The sequence below is a fragment of the Paralichthys olivaceus genome, chromosome 3 (genome assembly GCF_024713975.1).
Source record: "Paralichthys olivaceus isolate ysfri-2021 chromosome 3, ASM2471397v2, whole genome shotgun sequence".
Classification (NCBI taxonomy): Eukaryota; Metazoa; Chordata; class Actinopteri; order Pleuronectiformes; family Paralichthyidae; genus Paralichthys; species Paralichthys olivaceus.
This window is the reverse complement of record NC_091095.1, coordinates 26,322,036-26,340,981: the sequence shown is the minus strand read 5'-3', so window position 1 is coordinate 26,340,981 and position 18,946 is coordinate 26,322,036. Positions and strand designations below refer to the sequence as shown.

Below are 18,946 nucleotides of genomic sequence, written 5' to 3'. Positions count from 1 at the left end.
AGACTGTGTTTATGTAAACAGTTTTAGGTGGTACATTAATGGAGGCACAAAGCAAAAGTGCTCCAGGCAAAATCGTACGCTTTTAGAGTAGACGTTGCTAGTTCTTTCCTAATATCAGCCCTGGCTGATTCTAAGTATTTAGACAGCTCATTATTTAATAGAGAGCATGAATTCGGAAGGAAGGAACTTCAATTGGATGGAAGCAGGCTTCTGGACAGATGTGTTAAAATGTGTGAAGGGTTAGAGTTTTTTAATGCCCGGCCACTTGACAGGCTGTAATATGAAGCTGTGAGTGATGCAGACCACGTGATGCTTCTCATGAACAGCATGATGTCCTCACATGAGGGACATACCTTTCAGACAGTCAGAGGAAATGCTGTGGTCAGGATCCTAAAAACTGTGAGTCTACCACCCTACTTCTCCCAGTACTGCCTAGATGTTTTTTACATATTTACAGGCAGTACCAGGAGGATGTTACGGTGTTTAACCATATTAGAGAGCGTGGGGATGACAACACTGTTAACGCAGCATATCAACATTTTATTTATTGGCAACAAGACTCTTTAGGCCAGGGAACCCGTCTTGTCATCCCCAGCTGTTGTATTTGTCCCACTGAAGGCTTCATACAGTACCACAAGTATTCACACATCTGCATAGAAGTGCATAAGGATTTAATTAGGGTTATTATTATTACTTCTGTTGTATCTTTGTAATGTAAATGTTTTTCTATAACTATTTTTCCAACATTCCAGAGTAGACCAGAGTATTGTGAGCTGTCTTCCCTCTACTATGTCTGCCTCTCTCTTAATTTTTTCTTGGATATAAAAATCTAATGATACAGCGGGAAATATCCATGTTGGTGTCCTAGGAAAAGACATTGTTGCACTGTATATTTTATCCTGTAACATAATATTTTTTGCCATTTTATTTACTGTCCATACATAACATTCTGTCTTATCTTTTTCACTTTCCCAGCAGGGTGTCAGGGCGCTCACTGTTGGATGTTCTTTGTCTCTGTGACTTTGTAAGTTTGTCCAGTAGTTTAGCATAAGCTGTTTGTATCTAAGGTTCAGTGGCATTTCTCCCATCTCCACTTGGACAGCTATATTGGGGGAGGTTTTAATAGCCCCACAACATAGTCGCAGTGCTCGATTTTGTAGTCTTTCTATTTTATTTATCAAGGTTTCTGCTGCTGCCCTGTAAACCATACTCCCAAATCTATAACTGATCTTATTAGAGCTATATTTTTTTTCATAGCTCTTCTAGTGGCTCCCCCAGCCCCAGACATCTCATCACATTAAGAACTATTTTGCATTTTTTCTCCATCTTGTTTATATGTACATTCCAGGTCAGCTTTGTGTCAAATAAAACCCCCAGATATCGGAACATGCTTACCTGCTCTAATGGTTCCCTGTACATTTTTAAACTAGCCTCTCTTACCTTTTTCCTAGAAAAGATCATTACTTTAGTTGTTTCTACTGAAAACCTAAATCCCCATGAATATGACCATTTCTCTACCATCCTGATTGACTTTTAAGATTAAGATTCCTCTTTATGGTCCCACACCTAGCATGCAACATGCAAAAAAAACATAATGTGACCACACAGAACAGTGGGTAGCAATTTGGGGGTTTGGTGCCTTGCGCAAAGGCCACCTCAACAGTGCCCAGGAGGTGAACTGGCACCTCCCCAACTTCCGTCCATGCTGGACTTGAACCAGCCACCCTCCCGTTCCCAAGCCAAGTCTCTATAGACTGAGCTACTACCTCCCCCTTTTGCATCTTCTCTTGGATACATTTTAACTTTTTACCCCTTTTCTATTAGGTCCCATCATCAGCAAATAATGATCTTCCTATATCAGAACTTATGACTGAGTACACATCATTAATCATGATAAAAAAAAGTATTGGGCTGACAACACTGCCCTGGGGCATTCCATTGTCAGCCTTATACCTGGTTGATATTGTTGTTCCCATCTTATGTATATACCTGTATATATCTATCCAACAAAAAGTTTTTTATCCAATTAAAGGTTCTTCCATTCAAGTTTAATCATCAAGCCCTCTTTCCATACCATGTCATAAGCCTTCTCGGCATCAAAGAACACTGTGTGAAAATTCTTTATTAACTTGAGCGTTCCTTATTTCTGTTTCTAAACAGACGATTGTATCCATTGCTCCCCTCCCTATCCTAAAACCACTCTGACAAGGAGATAACAAACCTCTTCTCTCTATATGGAATGTCATTCTCTCAGTGATCATCCTTTCTATTATTTTTCCAATATGCCATGTAAATACAATCTGTCTGTAGCTTGCTGGTTTTGTCAGGTCCTATCCTGGTTTTATTATAGGAATGATGATTGCTTCTTTCCAGCTCGTGGGTAATTTCCCTCTTCCCATATTTTATTATACATCCCTAAAAGTTTGGTTTCTGTCTGTCACAACATTATCTAACAGATTTGGTCTTCCCCTGGAGATGTTAACCCTGTTTTTCCTATGGCTCGCCTTATCTCTTATAAAGTAAAAGATGTATCCATCACACCAATTGTGCTTTCTCTTCTCTGTATAATCCCTGGATTTGCTTGTCTAGTTTCTTCCCTCCCTCGCTTCCTTTCCCGTGTTAGATTATCAGAACTGTGAAGTTCTGCAAACGTCTTAACCATTATTTCTGCCTTGTTTTCATTTGTTATTGCTGTTTTCTCTCCAACTTTTAATATTGGCTACTGCCACTCTCTCCGGATTCCCCTCATCTTTTTTTTATCATTTCCCATACATTGTTTATAGGAGTTGATCTGCCTATTTTGCTATTGATTTCTCTCCAACTTTCTCTCTTTGCTTTCATCGCAACTTTCCTTACTTGAGCCTGCACCTTTTTATATTCAATTAGCTTTGTTAAATTGTGTGTTATGTCTCGTCAGTTATGTTAAGTTTATTCATGTTTATGTTTTAAGTATACCATGTTTGTGTTAGTTCATGTCTAGTCTTGTGTGTTTGGGAGAACTAGGTGTTAAGTTAAACTTCACTCATGTCTAGTCTTGTCGTGAACTTCCTGTTTTATTTTGGTACTCACCTTTTCCCTCTCATTTCAGACCCTGACTTCCTCCCTTTGTGTGATTTCCCGCCTTCGTGATCATCTTCCCCGCCCCTGATTGGTTTCACCTGTTTCCTACTTCCTCTTCTATAAATAGTCCTCGTCTCCCTTTGTCCTGTGCCAGTTCGTCTTGTTCTGTCCCCATGTTTAAAGTGAGAGATTTTGCCAAGCCAGGAGTTAGCTTCGTTCATGTTTAGTATTTCTTGTTTCTCTCTTAGTTTTGTTAGAGTATTGTTTTGCTACTTTGTTATCCTCTTTGTGAGTGCCTTTTGTTATGCACCTTTTGTGACTGGATATAAACCTCTTTTTGTTATATCCACGTCTTGTGCATTTGAGTCCACCAGTTTTTGTGTCTGAGGTTGTTACATTGTGGGTTCTCTATTAACTTTTGTTCCACTTTTTCTACATCTTGGTCTAGGTCTATGTCCCCATTTCCCATCTCACATAAGTACTGAAATTGTTCCCATTTAGCTTTACTGAATATCCACTTTACATCTCTTTCTTCAACTTTTACTTTACTGCCTATGTGTATGTTACTGAATATTGGGTAGTGATCACTTCCAATTGTTGAGTCTTATGTAACCCAGGTTACTAGGCCCTTTTTCTTAGTAGTCCAGTTCAGCAGTTTATTGGTGAAATAAATAAGTAAATTCATATTTTATGTGACGGATAAATGAATAAATAGGGTTGATTAAAATAATCTTACCTAAATAGGATTTAGGATTAAAATCTTAAATATGTCAATAAATAGAAAAATAAGCAATGTACACATGTTTATTTAGATCTGTTAAAAAAGGGTATTTTGTTTCATCTCAAGTGTGGTGAATGTGCCTTTCTCAAAGTGTACAAGATTCAGGTGACATGAGGAGTTCACATGATGTAACGTAACCAATCAGGCGCCGTCAGGGTGTACGGGTCATTGTGTGTTGTTGTTTTTTCTCTCTCTCTACCGGACCGACGTCGAGGCGGCTACATGCTACATTTTCGCTACACGTTATTGTCTTTTGAGCAAAAGAGCAAGATATTCAGACAGCTTTGTCACTATCCATATCGGCGTGGGGAGCAAGACCCTCTTTTGTTATTTTTAGAGGACCGTGTATCCTGCAAAGAGGACGAGGGAGAGCTGTAACCTGGACTGATGAGAGCCGTGAGACCTGCATTGTGCTGGAGATTGTGTGTGTGTGTATAATGATTGAGCCTCTGGCCGGGTCTTTTGGTTGTATGGGTTCCTGGTTTCAAGACCTGCATGGAGATTTCTTCTGCTGAGATTCTTCCTGTTCTGTAAGGTGGAGGGAAACTGAGTGGTCGTGGCGAGCCATCCAAAAACAGAACTGTGATCTTGTCAGTGACTTGGGGATTTATTTGGTAGATTGTTAGTTGATTGCTCACGTATTTATTGACCCTCATAGTATTTTTTTTAATTACATTTTCTTAACCAATACAATATACCGCAAGAAAATACTTACCTGTTGGTTTTGTGACTTTTTTCCATCGTCCACTCAATGCAAATTGCTTATACCCCTTTCTCCTATAGCGAAATTAGACTTCTGATTTACTGGTCTGAAAGAATATTAACACATTGATGAAAACACATATCTGTACCACCCAAGCCTTTATCACTGACATTTAGAGCTGAGGTAGGTTACACTTACCTTACTTCCCACTCACATTTCCCTGCCACCTCACTTGATACCATTGTCAAATCTATTGCTGACGTGCTACCTGTGTCTATCCTTGTCGCTCTCCCATCATTTATGCCTACTAGATTACCTTCCTCTAATAGTTGTTCTATTATCTCCCCATTTATGTCTGTCTTTCTCCCTCCCCACAATGTGCTACGTGAATTAAAATCCCCACACCAAAAGATACGATTCTTATCCGGTCCTTGTATCTGCTTGAGTTTATTAATTTACCTGCTTGGGCTATAGTAATTTATGATGTTAAATTGTCCTTCTTTTGTCCATATTTCTACTACAATATACTCTTCTGCTTCTTTCCCCTTACTGACAACTCTGAATGGCATATTTTCCTTGATAAATGTTTCCTGCACACACACTTTATCAGGGATACTGGGTAATTGATTAATACAGTTTTTAAGTTCTTGTCCATTTTCCACCAAACTCCTTGCATTCCATGGAAATATTAAAACCATGTTTTATCCAACCCATTCTGCCTCTTGGCTTGCCTGTGCACTGAGATCATTTCTCAATTCCTCCCAAGTTAGTTAATTAATATTCAGATGATTTGCAGCTGCTTTTACTATTATTTGTATTCTTTCCGTTTTTTGATTTAGTTTCCATTGTAGCATTTATGACTCCTGCTATAAAAGAGACTAGTTTCCTCAAATCAACCCACACTTTGCCCTCTTTTGGATGTTCTTGCTGTTTAGTAAGTTCTTAATATGTGTATCTTGACTCTCTACCTCTCCTCTGGTTCACCATCTTGACATCTGCATATGTGTTTTTGTTTTGTACCCCGACCTGTTGAATCTCTACCTCCCTCTATGGTTTCCTCCATAGTTACAACATTTAGGTTGCCTCCCGTTCCCAAACTGCTCATACTCATGATCCTCACCACATCCTGCACACCTTCTTCTTCCTTTACATGTCTTTGTTAACCGGCTATGTACCACAAGCTTTTAAGGTAGCTGTTATTAAACCTCTGCTTAAAAAGCCTACACTTGATCCAGAGGTTTTAGCTAATTATAGACCCATATCAAACCTGCCCTTTATTTAAAAAATCCTAGAAAAAGCTGTTGCTAACCAACTGTGTGATTACTGAGATAGTCACGGTTTGCTGGACAAATTTCAGTCAGGATTTAGAATCCATCACAGCACAGAAACAGCACTATTGAAAGTCACTAATGACCTTTTTCTGGCTTCAGATGATGGACTTGTCTCTGTACTCGTCCTGTTGGATCTTAGTGCAGCGTTTGACACCATAGATCACAAGATCCTGTTACAGAGACTAGAACAACTTATAGGGATCAAAGGAACTGCACTACACTGGTTTAAATCATATTTATCAGATAGATTTCAATTTGTTAACGTCAACAATGACTCCTCCATGCCCATGCAAGTTAATCATGGAGTTCCACAAGGTTCTGTCCTTGGACCGATACTCTTCACCTTATACATGCTCCCCTTAGGCAACATCATCAGAAAGCACCACATACACTACCATTGTTACGCAGATGACACCCAGCTGTACATTTCTATGAAGCATGATGAATCTAATCACTTAGTTCAACTTCAGGAATGTCTCAAGAACATCAAGGCCTGGATGACCCAAAACTTCTTACTTCTAAATTCAGACAAAACTGAGGTTGTTGTAATCAGCCCAAAAATCTTAGAGAATCACTGTCTGAACAGATAGTTACATTGGATGGTGTCAGTTTGGCCTCCAGCTCAACTGTGAGGAACCTTGGAGTTATGTTTGACCAGGACATGTCACACATAAAACAAGTCTCTAGGACAGCTTTCTTCCGCCTGCGCAATATTAAGAAAATTAGAAACATCCTGTCTAAGAAGGATGCTGAAAAACCAGTCCACGCATTTGTTACCTCTAGACTAGATTACTGTAATTCCTTATTATCAGGAGGCCCCAGGAAATTGGTAAAAAGTCTCCACTTGGTCCAAAATGCTGCAGCACGAGTGCTGACAGGAACTAGAAGGAGAGATCATATTACTCCTGTCTTAGCTTCTCTACATTGGCTCCCTGTAAAATTCAGAACAGATTTCAAAATCCTGCTCCTCACATATAAAGCCCTTAACAATCAAGCCCCTTCATATATTAAAGACCTCATGACACCATATTATCCGAATAGATCACTTCGTTCACAAAACACAGGCTCTCTTGTGGTTCCAGGAGTCAGTAAGTTTAGACCAGGAGGTAGAGCATTCAGCTACCAGGCTCCTCTCCTGTGGAACCAACTCCCACTCTGGGTTAGGGAGGCAGACACCATCTCAGCATTTAAAGTTCAACTTAAACTATCTCACTTGGTACTCCCATAGTCTCTCTCTCTCTTTTTTTCTCTCTCATTTCAGATATCTCTGACCCCAGAACCTCAGGACAACAACTTCTCCTATTACTAATTACAATAGCGCAGTAATTCATTATGATATAAAATGTGTCTGTTATCCACAGTAATTAATAGTCTTTACACTGTTTTTTCATTTTTATCAAGTCAGATCTGATACCTGATGGCGCCAAAGTGCTTGCTCATTGTGGGAACTGTTGGGTTTCTTTATATTTTGATTTTAAGGTCTTGACCTTCTATGTAAAGTGCCTTGAGATAATGTATATTATGATTTGGCACTATACAAATAAAATTGGATTGAATTGAATTGATGGTTAGGTGCATATAGAAAGCCGGGACAATAAACAAAGTTTCTGTTCAACATGTCGTTGTTCTCCTGGTTCATAACTACGCAACAGAAACATTACAATGGCGACGAGGAGTAAAGGAAAATACACACAAAGAAGCAATACGGACACCGTATTTTCTGAGGAGAAAAGAGGGTGAAAGACAAACAAGTGGACATGCAGAAGCAAGCTAAGTGGGCTAAGCTAACTTAAGAAACGTGGTTGTGTCAGGGCATCTCAGCAAGCATGGCAGTAAACACCGCTTCTCTCCCACCTTTTGATACTGAAACTGATCTTGGCTCTGTTGGACCTCGCTGGAATAAATGGCTGCAAAGGTTTGAAAATTACACCACTGCAATGAACATTACTGGAGATGCTAGACTTAAAGCATTATTGTTGCACTTAGCAGGAGAACGACTGCATGATATCTACGACACACTGGCAGCTGAAGTTGACAAATATGCAGACACTAAGCAGAAGCTATCTGGATATTTTCTCTCCCATGAAAAACGTGCAATATCAAGTGTACATCTTCAGGAACCTGCAGGAACCAGGAGAAAATGTGGACAGTTATCACATCAGGCTAAGAACTGTGAGTTTGCAGATACTGAAGCAGAGATCAAAACTCAAATAATACAAAGCTGTGCATCATCCAAGCTACGCAGAAAAGCAATGAGGGAGCCCGAGCTAACCTTAGATGAGCTTCTTGACCATGGGTGAACACTCGAATTGTCTGAAATGCAAGCATCTGGCATAGAGAAGGGCACATCTGCTTCAGTCAACATGCTGGATCGAAAGACTGTGGAGAATATCCCAAGTCACAGCAGATGGTAAGATAAGCGACGTTCAGAGTACCGCTACAGGAACTGTGGAGGTAAATACCCTCATGATGGAGAGTGTCCTGCCAAAAATAAACAATGCAGAGCTTGTGGCACACTGAATCACTTTGCAAGTAGGGATGCACCGATCCACATTTTTTCACTTCCGATCCTATCCCGATACCTGAATTTGGATATCTGCCGATACCGATACTATTCCGATACCAGAGCTCTGTTTGCTTTAATATTATTATCATTATTGTTGATTCTATATGAGGCTATAATAAACTCCTCTCTACAGGCAAGTATATGTACGTATGCGTGTATGTCCCAAAAGGCAACTTGAGATAAGTATGAGGTCAGAAAACAGGAAAAATTCCATCCTGAAAACAAATATGCAACTGTTAGGATTTCAAATTGTCAGTATTTATTATATTCTAAGACAGGGTTTAACTACTAGTGCAATATACACCAAAATGTACATTAAAAACAACAAATAATACCTGTCATTTACTATGCAGCAACACAACAAAAAGTGCAAAAAGTGTAAACATTCAAATGTTAAATATTTTAAATAAAATAAAATTGTAAACATTCAAAATGACATTCAAATGTCATATTTTAAATAAAATAAAAGTGTAAACATTCAAAAGTCAAATATTTTAAATAAAGTGAGTGTTTGTAAGTGTAAACATCTTACACAAACACTATCAATAAAACAGTGTGCATCTGAACAGCACAATTCAAGTATAGTAGGAGGTTTGGCATTGAAAGTGACCTGGATTAAGCTGAACGTCTGTAACTGTTCTTCAAAAGAAAACAAAAAGTAAATGACTCCTCAAAAAGTTAACACTGAGGGAGTGATCTAGTGTTCAACATATGTCACTTTAACATTGGCAGGTTCTTTTTGAGGAATATGAGCATTTCAGCTTTCTCTGCTGTCAGACGATTCCTCTTTTCATCCACGATATTGGATGCCGTGCTAAACAGTCTTTCACTTTCAACACTGGTTGAAGGGGCACTCAGGAACTTTACTGCAACAGCAGCAAGGAGAGGAAAGCAAGCATGGTTGTTTGCCCAGTACTGGAAAGGGCTGTCTTTCTCACCCCTCGTTGGTTCTTTCAAATACATTTGCATTTGGATAACCGCTGCCTGGATACCTCCTGCAGGTTCATCATGTTCCTCCAGAATTTTGTCGTACAGACTGCTGAACCTGCTCTTACTTGTGCTTGGAGGAGAGCCAGTGCTTGGACCACCTTCCATGCGAGCAACCTTTTCTGCTGGCTCTGCCTCCGCTGATGAAGCCCCTGCTTCATTACACACATTGCACATTGCTGTCTTCGCTCAAAACCCAGAGACATTAACACAAAGCAACTGCATAACAAAGTTAACCAGTATCCTAAGAAGGTCCATCAAATAACAAAGACTGCACCAGGTGAGAACACAGAGCACAATTCTTCCAGCAGTGACGATGCATATGTGTTTGCAATTGATGCTGACAAGATCTCAGAGTTACAACAAACGAACATCAAGCTAAACAGCAGCAGCATGCTAGTTTTAATCGATTCGGGGGCCTCAGCAAATTGTGTCAGTGAAGCAAGTTTTGAGAAACTGATGCCACGTCCACGACTACGCCCCACCAAGACCAAAATATACCCTTTCCGCTCCAACGTTCCTTTGCCTGTCAGTGGTGCTTTCAGGTGCAGTGTGAAAAAGGGACACAAGAAGACAATGTGCACGTTCTTTGTGATTAAAGGTGATGGATTCAATGTTCTCAGCTACATGACATCCAAAGCACTAGGACTGATTAAGGTGGTCACTGCAGTATCATCCACACCACAGTATTGCACAGTAGCAGACGAGCTAGTTGAAAGTACTCCCAAGCTGTTCCAAGGAATTGGAAAGCTGAAAGACTTTCAGGTAAAACTTCACATAAATCCTGATGACAAATCTACATGCCAACCACATTGACGTGTACCATTCCATATCCGCCAAAAGGTCGAGGATGAGCTTCGAAAGCTGGAGGCAGATGACATCATCGAAGAGGTCACAGGCCCGACACCATGGCTTTCACCTATCGTTACACCTCCCAAACACCGCATAACTCCCATCATGGATGATGTCATACATGAGCTAAATGGAGTAACAGTGTTTTCCAAACTGGATCTGAGAGCTGGAGATCACCAACTGGAGCTTTACCCAGACAGCAGGTACATCACAACATTCATCACTCACCTTGGACTGAGGCAGTACAAGAGACGAAATTTTGGTATATCTTCTGCCGCTGAGGTGTTTCAAAATGCCATATGCCAAACACTGCAAGGTCTCTCGGTTGTGAAAAACCTCATTTATTCTATATGGTGCCCCTCAGTCTGAACATGACAACAACCTCCAAGCACTGTTCCAGAGACTAAAGGAGAGCGGTCTCACACTCAATTGCAAAAAATGTGACTTCAACAAATCCAGGCTTGAGTTCTTTGGTTTCATCTTTTCTGCACAGGGTATCTCAGCAGATCCCAAGAAAGTTGCTGCAGTTCTGCACACTACTGATCCACAAACTCCAGGTGAAATCAAGAGTCTGCTGGGCATGGCCAATTACTGCTCCAGATTCATCAAAGACTTCTCCTCCATCTCTGAACCACTGCGCCAGTTCACCAGAAAAGATACATCCTGGGAATGGGGACCAGAACAGCAAACTGCATTGCAGGCACTGAAAGACAGTCTAACCAGTGACACAACAATGTCATATTTTTACCCAGGCAGAGAGACTGAACTGATCGTGGATGCTAGCCCGGTCGGACTGGGTGCCATCCTCTGCCAAAAAGAAGAGCGTATGCTAGTTGGTCTCTCAGCGACATGGAGAGACGGTATTCACAGACAGAAAAGGAAGCATTGGCTATTGTTTTGGATTCCACCACTGCCGGATCACACCCCTTTGGCCGCAGGCCAATGCTACAGCTGAAAGATTCATGCGTACACTGAGCAAAGCTATACGTGTAGCCGAAACACAAGGAATTCCCTGGAAACAACAACTGAACATCTTCTTACATGAATACCGATCTACACCTCACAGCACAACAGAAAGCTCCCCTGCTGAACTATTGTTCCAGCACAAGGTGTACAAGAAGATTCCCTAATTTGCTCACTCAGCAAGGAACCATTCAGACTCTGAAGTGAGAGCAAAGGACAACAAGGCTAAAGCCAAGATGAAATCACATGCAGACTCCCATCGTCATGCTGTACCACATACTCTCTCTCCAGTTGACACTGTGCTTCATCAAGCTCACCACACCATACACTGCCAAGCCATACTCTGTGACCAAAGTCAAAGGCTCTATGGTTACAGCAGCCAGAAATGGACACTACATCGTCAGGAACGCCTCCTTCTTCAAAAAGATAGCCCTGGAGCTGTTGGACATAATGCAAGATCCTGGTGACAATACTATTCGTGATAACAGTGACGCCTCTACTGTCACCTCACCACAAAGGTACCCTTTGAGGCAGAACAGATGTCCTTCTACCTACCTACCTCCAGGACTACACATAGCTTATGGACTGTTATGAACTTATAAGAGACTTGTTTGGTCAAGATTAAAAGACATGTCACTTTCATTTAAAAAGATTTGCAATGCATCTTTTAATATGTATTTCATTTGTGATTATCACTAATATGTGTTGGCTGAAAGTGTAAAGGCAAAGTGTTTAATTCTACTCATTAGCTTTATGTCTGAATAAGTACAATGTTCAGTACAGTCAGAATGATTTGAAATTACTGCAGAATGTTGGTTTAAAATTCAGCAGTTAGCATTGTGTCAAAGTGTGAAAACATAATGTTCGGTATTTGCTAAAAAAAAAAGAAAAAGGGCAATGTGATGTTCAGAGTATATTTGAATGTTTGGCAGTCAAACTACGCCACCTGTTGGTAGTGTGAGTACACAGCATGGTTCGGTGCATATAGAAAGCCGGGACAATAAACAAAGTTTCTGTTCAACATGTCGTTGTTCTCCTGGTTCATAACTATGCAACAGAAACATTACACTACGGTTTTATCTTAGGCTCACTACAGAGTTAATACAATTTAGATATGAGGATTATATCCCATTTTTAGCAAAGAGAGCCTTAGAAAACCTCAGGCATCTTACACACTGCTGTACATCCGAAAATCAGTCACACCGCAAAATAAACTTTGATCGAACCGGACGACTTCACCAAAGGATGTATTATGAAAGTGTTGGTTATGTCTGCTTTAAGAAGTCAAACTCCTTGACCTGCAAGCGTATTCATTATCAACCGAGGATCAATTAACGAGAGAGACTCTGGTGGAATGAGACTGTTCACGGGACGAGAACGGGAAGCAAAGATATCGGAAATTCATCTCTTTTCTACCGAATATGTGAGATCCGGGAAGGGATCAAGCTTCTGGACAGACTGACCGGGATAAGCTTCTTGTGGCTGAAACTGGCAGTTGGAATGTACACGCTTTCAGATTAAAATGATTTCAAATTGGAAACTTGTTGAATGATGCACCTGGTGACCTGTGGGTTCGCTGAGGAAACAGAGAGGGGATCTGGTTTGAGAAGTGAAATGTCAGGAAGGGACAGAGTTGTGTGATCTGCTGCAAGAATTACAGGAGATCATATGAGAGTCTCTGCGATCACATCGAGTAATTCAGGCCAATTCAAGTGTGTTTTAAATTGAACTTTGTACGACGTGATTTTGCTGGAAAAGGATTTGTGATACTGATAGAATACGTTCCTTCCATTTCTCAGATTAGCGAATTAACGCCAGATAACATTGAGCTCTTGTCGATTCATATTTTTTAGACAAAGCAAATTGTGTTATGGTTAATGCTAAAGCAATGAGGAACTGCTGATCTACAGTCTCTGTTTGGATGCGGATCACTGATCTGATGAGATTGGCAGTGATTAAATCACTGTAGTGATGCTTTATCGCACTCAGGATGTCAGAATAAGGATAGATGAATGTCTTTGCCTTGTAATACTTCTGATTTGAGCCGTGTGGAAATATTAGCAGACTGAGGTGTGTGTGGCCCACATACAGCCGGACCTGGGCTGCTGCAGCATTTTTGAGGGTTTTATATATGAGTGTCAATGTTCTGCAAGGTGTTACTTCTCTTTGTTGGGAGCTTGGAAGAAGCTGCTTTGTTAGTCCTTAGTTCGGCTGGGGTCACTGGATCATGCTCAATCTGCGATCAGGTAGAATTGATGAACAGCTTGCAGCTTGCTTGAACCGCTGGCTCATGGAGCCAAGAAAGATAGAAGGGGGTGATATTTAGTATCATAAATAATACATACATAAATAAATAATAATAAATAAGAGACATCAATAATAAAATTTATTTCCACATTTATTTATTTCTGTGTCCCTATACCAATGAGAAAAGCGGTCCTCATGCAGGATTGGTCACAAGAGTGTGATGATCTAGTTCAACTACTTTTGCCTTTCAATGCAAGCTGTTGTCCAGTAGAGTTGCTGTTTGCAGTGTTGTGCCAGTTCACACTTTAAAAGAACTAGTTCAAAGTTCAGTTCATGCAGTTTAAAATGAACTGGTTCACATTCATTGTTAATTGCTTATGATCATGTGTTAAGTTATTAATCGATGGTGTCGGATCATGTATGCACGTCGCTCCGCTCATTTTAACTGAGTAATGAAGTTCAGCATTAGTTCAGTCAGCAAGATTTAAACTGCTCATTGATCAGCTGATTATGGATGTTCCTAAATGGCAATTGAAATCCACCAAGGTCTCTTCCAGCAATCATGCAGCAGCTGTCAAACTTTAAATGCCTTTTCCTCTCTTCCGCAGTCAGCTGTCATTCAGTGACACACATAACCCTCCTCCACTCCAATCTCCTTCGGTCTTCAGCAGAATCGTCATCACTTCATCCGGATCCCCGACCTCAACTGATTGTGATCTTGTGTATAATCCTGTATCGTGTGGCAGGCAATCATGGATCACGATGATGGATCCCGATAGTGTTAGTGGATCATGACTATGGATTGTGGATCATGGTGGCATCTGATCATGGTGGCAGCTGATTGCGGAATTAATTCAACAAGATTGTCTGACACATTATATCTATTACACACAGCATCTGTCATGGGTCGATGTTTAAAAGAGGAGGAACTGAGTCGTCTTGCTGAGAATGAGCTGGTTTATTAACTGACTTTTACTTGCCACCGCTAATCGAACATAACACAGGCACATACACTGCATGCCCCGTAAACGCCTCTTGATGATGTCACGGTTGCCGCGACTCAGCAACCTGTAGTAACTTATCACAACAGCATCTATTGCACTTCTGTCCATCCTGGGAGAGGGATACCTGGCTCTTCCTGAGGTTTCTACATTTTCTCCCATTATAGTTTTGTTTCTGTAGTTTTTCCTTACTCTTATTGAGGGTTAAGGGCAGAGGATTTTGCACTTTGTTAAGCCCTATCGAACAAATATTCATGAATATGGGCCATCCAAACAATTTGACTGACTAATCAAACCACCACCAGTGTTTAGACCCAAGGGGAATTCCTGTTCTACACTCTGCGTCACTCCCTTCTAATCCTGATGATCACACAGGGGTCTAAAATAACAAAGACTATAACATTCTCATTACTTCTGTGCACTTGTCAAATAAACATTGTGAATCAAGTCTCTCTTGACTGAACTGACTGTTAGTGTCTCGTGTTGTACTGAGCACAAAATGTTGACAAGTTATTTTTCATGATGTTTAAATGCACTCTTACAGTATATACTCTGGAATCAAACAAACACTAAGTTACTTCATGTTCTGATCAGGTCATGATAGCTACCAGTGAGTGTTTATTAGTTAAAGTGAGAGAAGGTCAGAGTGGAGGACACAGAAACTCCAGCTCGATACAAACCAACTGCAGCTTCTGCTCTGATCATGAAGCAGCTGATCACTTACTTGCTGCTTAAGGTGTAGAGCTCTGATCTCACTGAGTGTGTCGCTGTCTGAGAGCATTCACACACACACACACACATTTTCTCTCGCTCCTGGTATTTCACATGATGGCCTGATACGACAGATAAATAAATAAATAAATGTGGAAATAAATTTAAGACGTTTATTCATGTGATCTGTATTTATTTTCTCCAGCATTTATTAAGTTATTTCCTTATTTATTTCAGCTTTCATTTTTTTATTTATTGTTGTTATTTATGTTTGTATTTATTAATGTATACTTAAAAATGAAGACTAAATATATTTAATATCCTATAAGTCCAAAGACTAAAATGGTACATTTCAAAATTCTCAACAATATCTATCCATCCAATGAATTGCTAAGAGTGAGATTTAATATTGATAACAGTAACTTCAGCTTTTGTGACACTGGAATTGAAACTACTGATTGCATTTACTCTGTAACATTTCTGACTGGCTGTCAACTACAATCCAACTCCCTGCTCCCCTCTCAAGGTGAAATATTGTGTTTGATATTGGCTTGGGAGACATTAAGAGTGACCTGATTTTTAACAAACTGGTACCCCTGGCAAAAATTGTCATCCACACATCTAAATGGGGAAAAATGAAACATCTCAGTGCTTAAAACTAATGGTGGGGAAACCTGCAAAGTCTCTTCTCAGAGCTTATGAAGACCTTGAGATATATGAAGACCTCTATTGGAAATAAAAAATAAGTTACTGCTATGTATTTTATTTATTTACTCATTCTTTTTTTAACATGATTTTCTGTAATTTAAATGGTGCCTTTTTTTGGCTTATTATTTCAATGCCGTGATATTTGTACGATTAAAATTTTCAATAAAGAAAGAAAAAAAAGTTCTCACTTGCTCTGCGCACATAGGTCGACGCAGGGGATGGGCGGTGTTACATTAACCGGAAACGGTGTCTGCAGCGCAAGCAGATAATGAAGAGGAGAGGGACAAGCATTTTGCTCACATACACCACCATGGCACAAATGTGTGAAATAGGTATAGCGATATCCGGTGGCATGGATTCCTTTTATTATTAGTGAGCCGAGTCTATGGGACCATAGACTGTATATAAAGACAAGCCAGGACGGTCCCGCCCACTGCATTGACGACCTTTCATTGAGCGATTCAATCTCCACCGTTACCATGGAAGACTACCACGACTATAGCTGAGTAGGATAACTGCCGAACTCTCAGCCCGTAGTATTACGGTTTCAACATGCCCGAACGGCAGTTCCCCAAGAGGCCATCAGTTGCCTTTTATTGACGTTATAGCCTGCTTTTTCCATGTGGAAATTTCTTAGCAGTTGAAAGCAGGCCATCGCTGCTACCGTAAGTAGTTAGTCTTCTCAGTGCTGCAGTCCTGGGCTTTTACGTGACGTCATTATTGACATTGTTGTGTACCCATTCCCTCCTGGACATCTCAAAACCAAGTATTTCATGGGATTCACTTACGCGAAGGAGAAGCGTGCCTAAGCTAAAATGGTGAACTGGAGGCGGCTACTACGAATGTCCAACCGATCGTTTCTGGTCTTCATATTCTTCTTCTCCATGTCCACCACTTGTCTCTACTTCATTTATGTGGCTCCTGGAATAGGTTAGTAAACAGATGTTTACACTGACGCTCACCAGGGTAACTCTTAATGTTATTATGTGTGGATTAATGTGTGCTCCCCAACTAGCTGTAGTCACTGGCGATTAGCTTACAGGCTAACTCGTTCCCAGCTAAATGTCCAGCCCAGGCCATCATGTCAAGCTAACTATATTATCGTGCGATATTAGATAGCGAGCTGCTTCTCCCAGCGGCAAGTGGATTGCTATGTTGTCAAAGTATAACCCATTGTGTGGAAGTTAAGGATGATATAAACTTTAATTGACAGTTCAAAGCAGGTTTGTGAATGAATGAGCTGGCGCATCACTGCAAATGCTAATGTTGTTTGGTGGTTATCTCCAGTAAACCAAAATCTTATTATACACGGGCAACTTTGGCCAGTCCATGACTGAGATTTAAACGTTTTTCCTTTACTCAAGAGTGGATTAAGTTGTCCACTATCTTTGAATCTGCATTCAAAATCACTGTTCATGTACCCTGGAGTTTTTTAGTGCTTGAAACAATAGAGTAACTAGACGGGTACCATTAGAGCACATACCTCTGCCAAGGCATGGTTGCTTACACACATACATATATTATATAAATATATATATTAGATAAATATGCCATGCACTCATAATTTTTCTGCAAACTGCTTACATCCACACCAGATTTCACCTGTGTGTGATGGAAGTAGCACAGCATATTGCACCGCTTTAGGAATCTGTGTGAAGGGGGGATTGTGGCTTGTACTGTAAAGTGTGTTGAAAGGCAAGAAAGCTTTTCGGTGGGGACTCTGTGACTTTGACTGGTCATATCTCCTTTAATGTAGGTCCCAGTTTAGTATTCTCCAATCAGACATGTTTACAACTGTAGTAAAATCTCTGGCAGGAAGTAAGGTACTACTACACATCTACACTAGCCTTTATCACCAAATAATCTTGTCATCTTTGTTGGTGTTTTCTTTGTGTATAGCACTGCTTATTCATCCTGAGATATATCTATTCTTTTTGATTTTTAAATTTTTCATCTATTGCATGTTATACATGTAATCAACGCTCCCACTAGCTGGCGGTGAATGCTCCACAGGATCTTCTGCTGTATTCTCACTTGGTTACTATCCAGATGTTTTACTCGGGGGCTGACAGGAGAAACTAAGTAAGACCAGAACCTCTCACTTTCACATTTGATTTCTCACATCCCTCTGGAGAATATTGTTAAATTATATGTAATTTGGAACATGTCTGAAAGCAGCTGTGAAAATAATACAATTCTGAGTGATTATAACAGTTAAAATTGAATTGCAAGAAAACACTATATTTGGAAATCCGTCAAATTTTGAGTTATTGTGAGATATGAATTATCTTAAGATTTCTCTGTGGCTCTCTTTGCAAAAACAGGATATAATCCTCATATTTAAGTTATATTAACTGCGTAGTGATCCTAAAATAAAAACAGTAGTGTTACTGTTTTGATAGAACGAGCCTTATAAATTCGGAAATACTGTATCTCTGTGATTGCGAGTCCCCCATTTCCATGTTGGATCTCCATATTGCTACTGACGCCTGGAGTGAACAAACTGGTCAGGGGTGGTTTCTGGTGTTTGTGTACTGAAGAAGCAGCATGAACACAGCATGCAAAAAAACATATAAGAAGTCAGACCGGGAAGTTGTTATGGAAAGTCTGTAGGGTGTTTGCGAACAGAAAAGTTGAATGGAGAATAATACTCTAAATCAACAATAGAAAAAACAAGGGAGCACTCATAGACATCATCAAAGAAGTGAAAGTGAGGTGGAATGAAACGGGACAGGATAAACACTGTGTGTTGTCCCCAGGATGGAAAACTACTGCGAGACAAAGAGTTTCTGACCGACGCCGATCTTTCTGTTGGACAGGTAATTTACCACATCAATATAAATGTAATCTGTAGTTTGATAGATATGTTTTATTACTATGCAGCAGAAATACAATGTTTGTATTCATTTGGATACTGTTATAGGAACATATACATTGTTACAGACATATTCATTATTCATTATTTATCCATGCCTTAGATCATAGTTGTAATTCTTGATAAATCCTAGATTCCTGTATTTCTATTTATTTTGTTTA

The 18,946-nt window shown here is 40.1% G+C and overlaps 1 protein-coding gene across 12 annotated transcripts in view; it reads left to right on the top strand.

Annotated features, from left to right (window-relative positions):
- Positions 1 to 16,124: 16,124 nt before the first annotated feature.
- b4galt6 (UDP-Gal:betaGlcNAc beta 1,4- galactosyltransferase, polypeptide 6) overlaps positions 16,125 to 18,946 on the top strand; it is a 65,014-nt gene continuing 62,192 nt past the window's right edge. For 2 of the 12 annotated variants that reach the window (XR_011240703.1, XM_069522651.1), the window contains exons 1-3: positions 16,126 to 16,840; positions 17,903 to 17,992; positions 18,670 to 18,729. Coding sequence is in view for 6 of the 12 variants with exons in the window: in XM_069522648.1 (XP_069378749.1) it covers positions 16,726 to 16,840 (115 nt within the window). In the remaining 6 variants the exon portion in view is untranslated. Of the gene's footprint in view, positions 16,841 to 17,902; positions 17,993 to 18,669; positions 18,730 to 18,946 lie in introns of all 12 variants that reach the window. The other 10 variants (XM_069522658.1, XM_069522655.1, XM_069522654.1 and 7 more) reach the window with 7 other exon arrangements.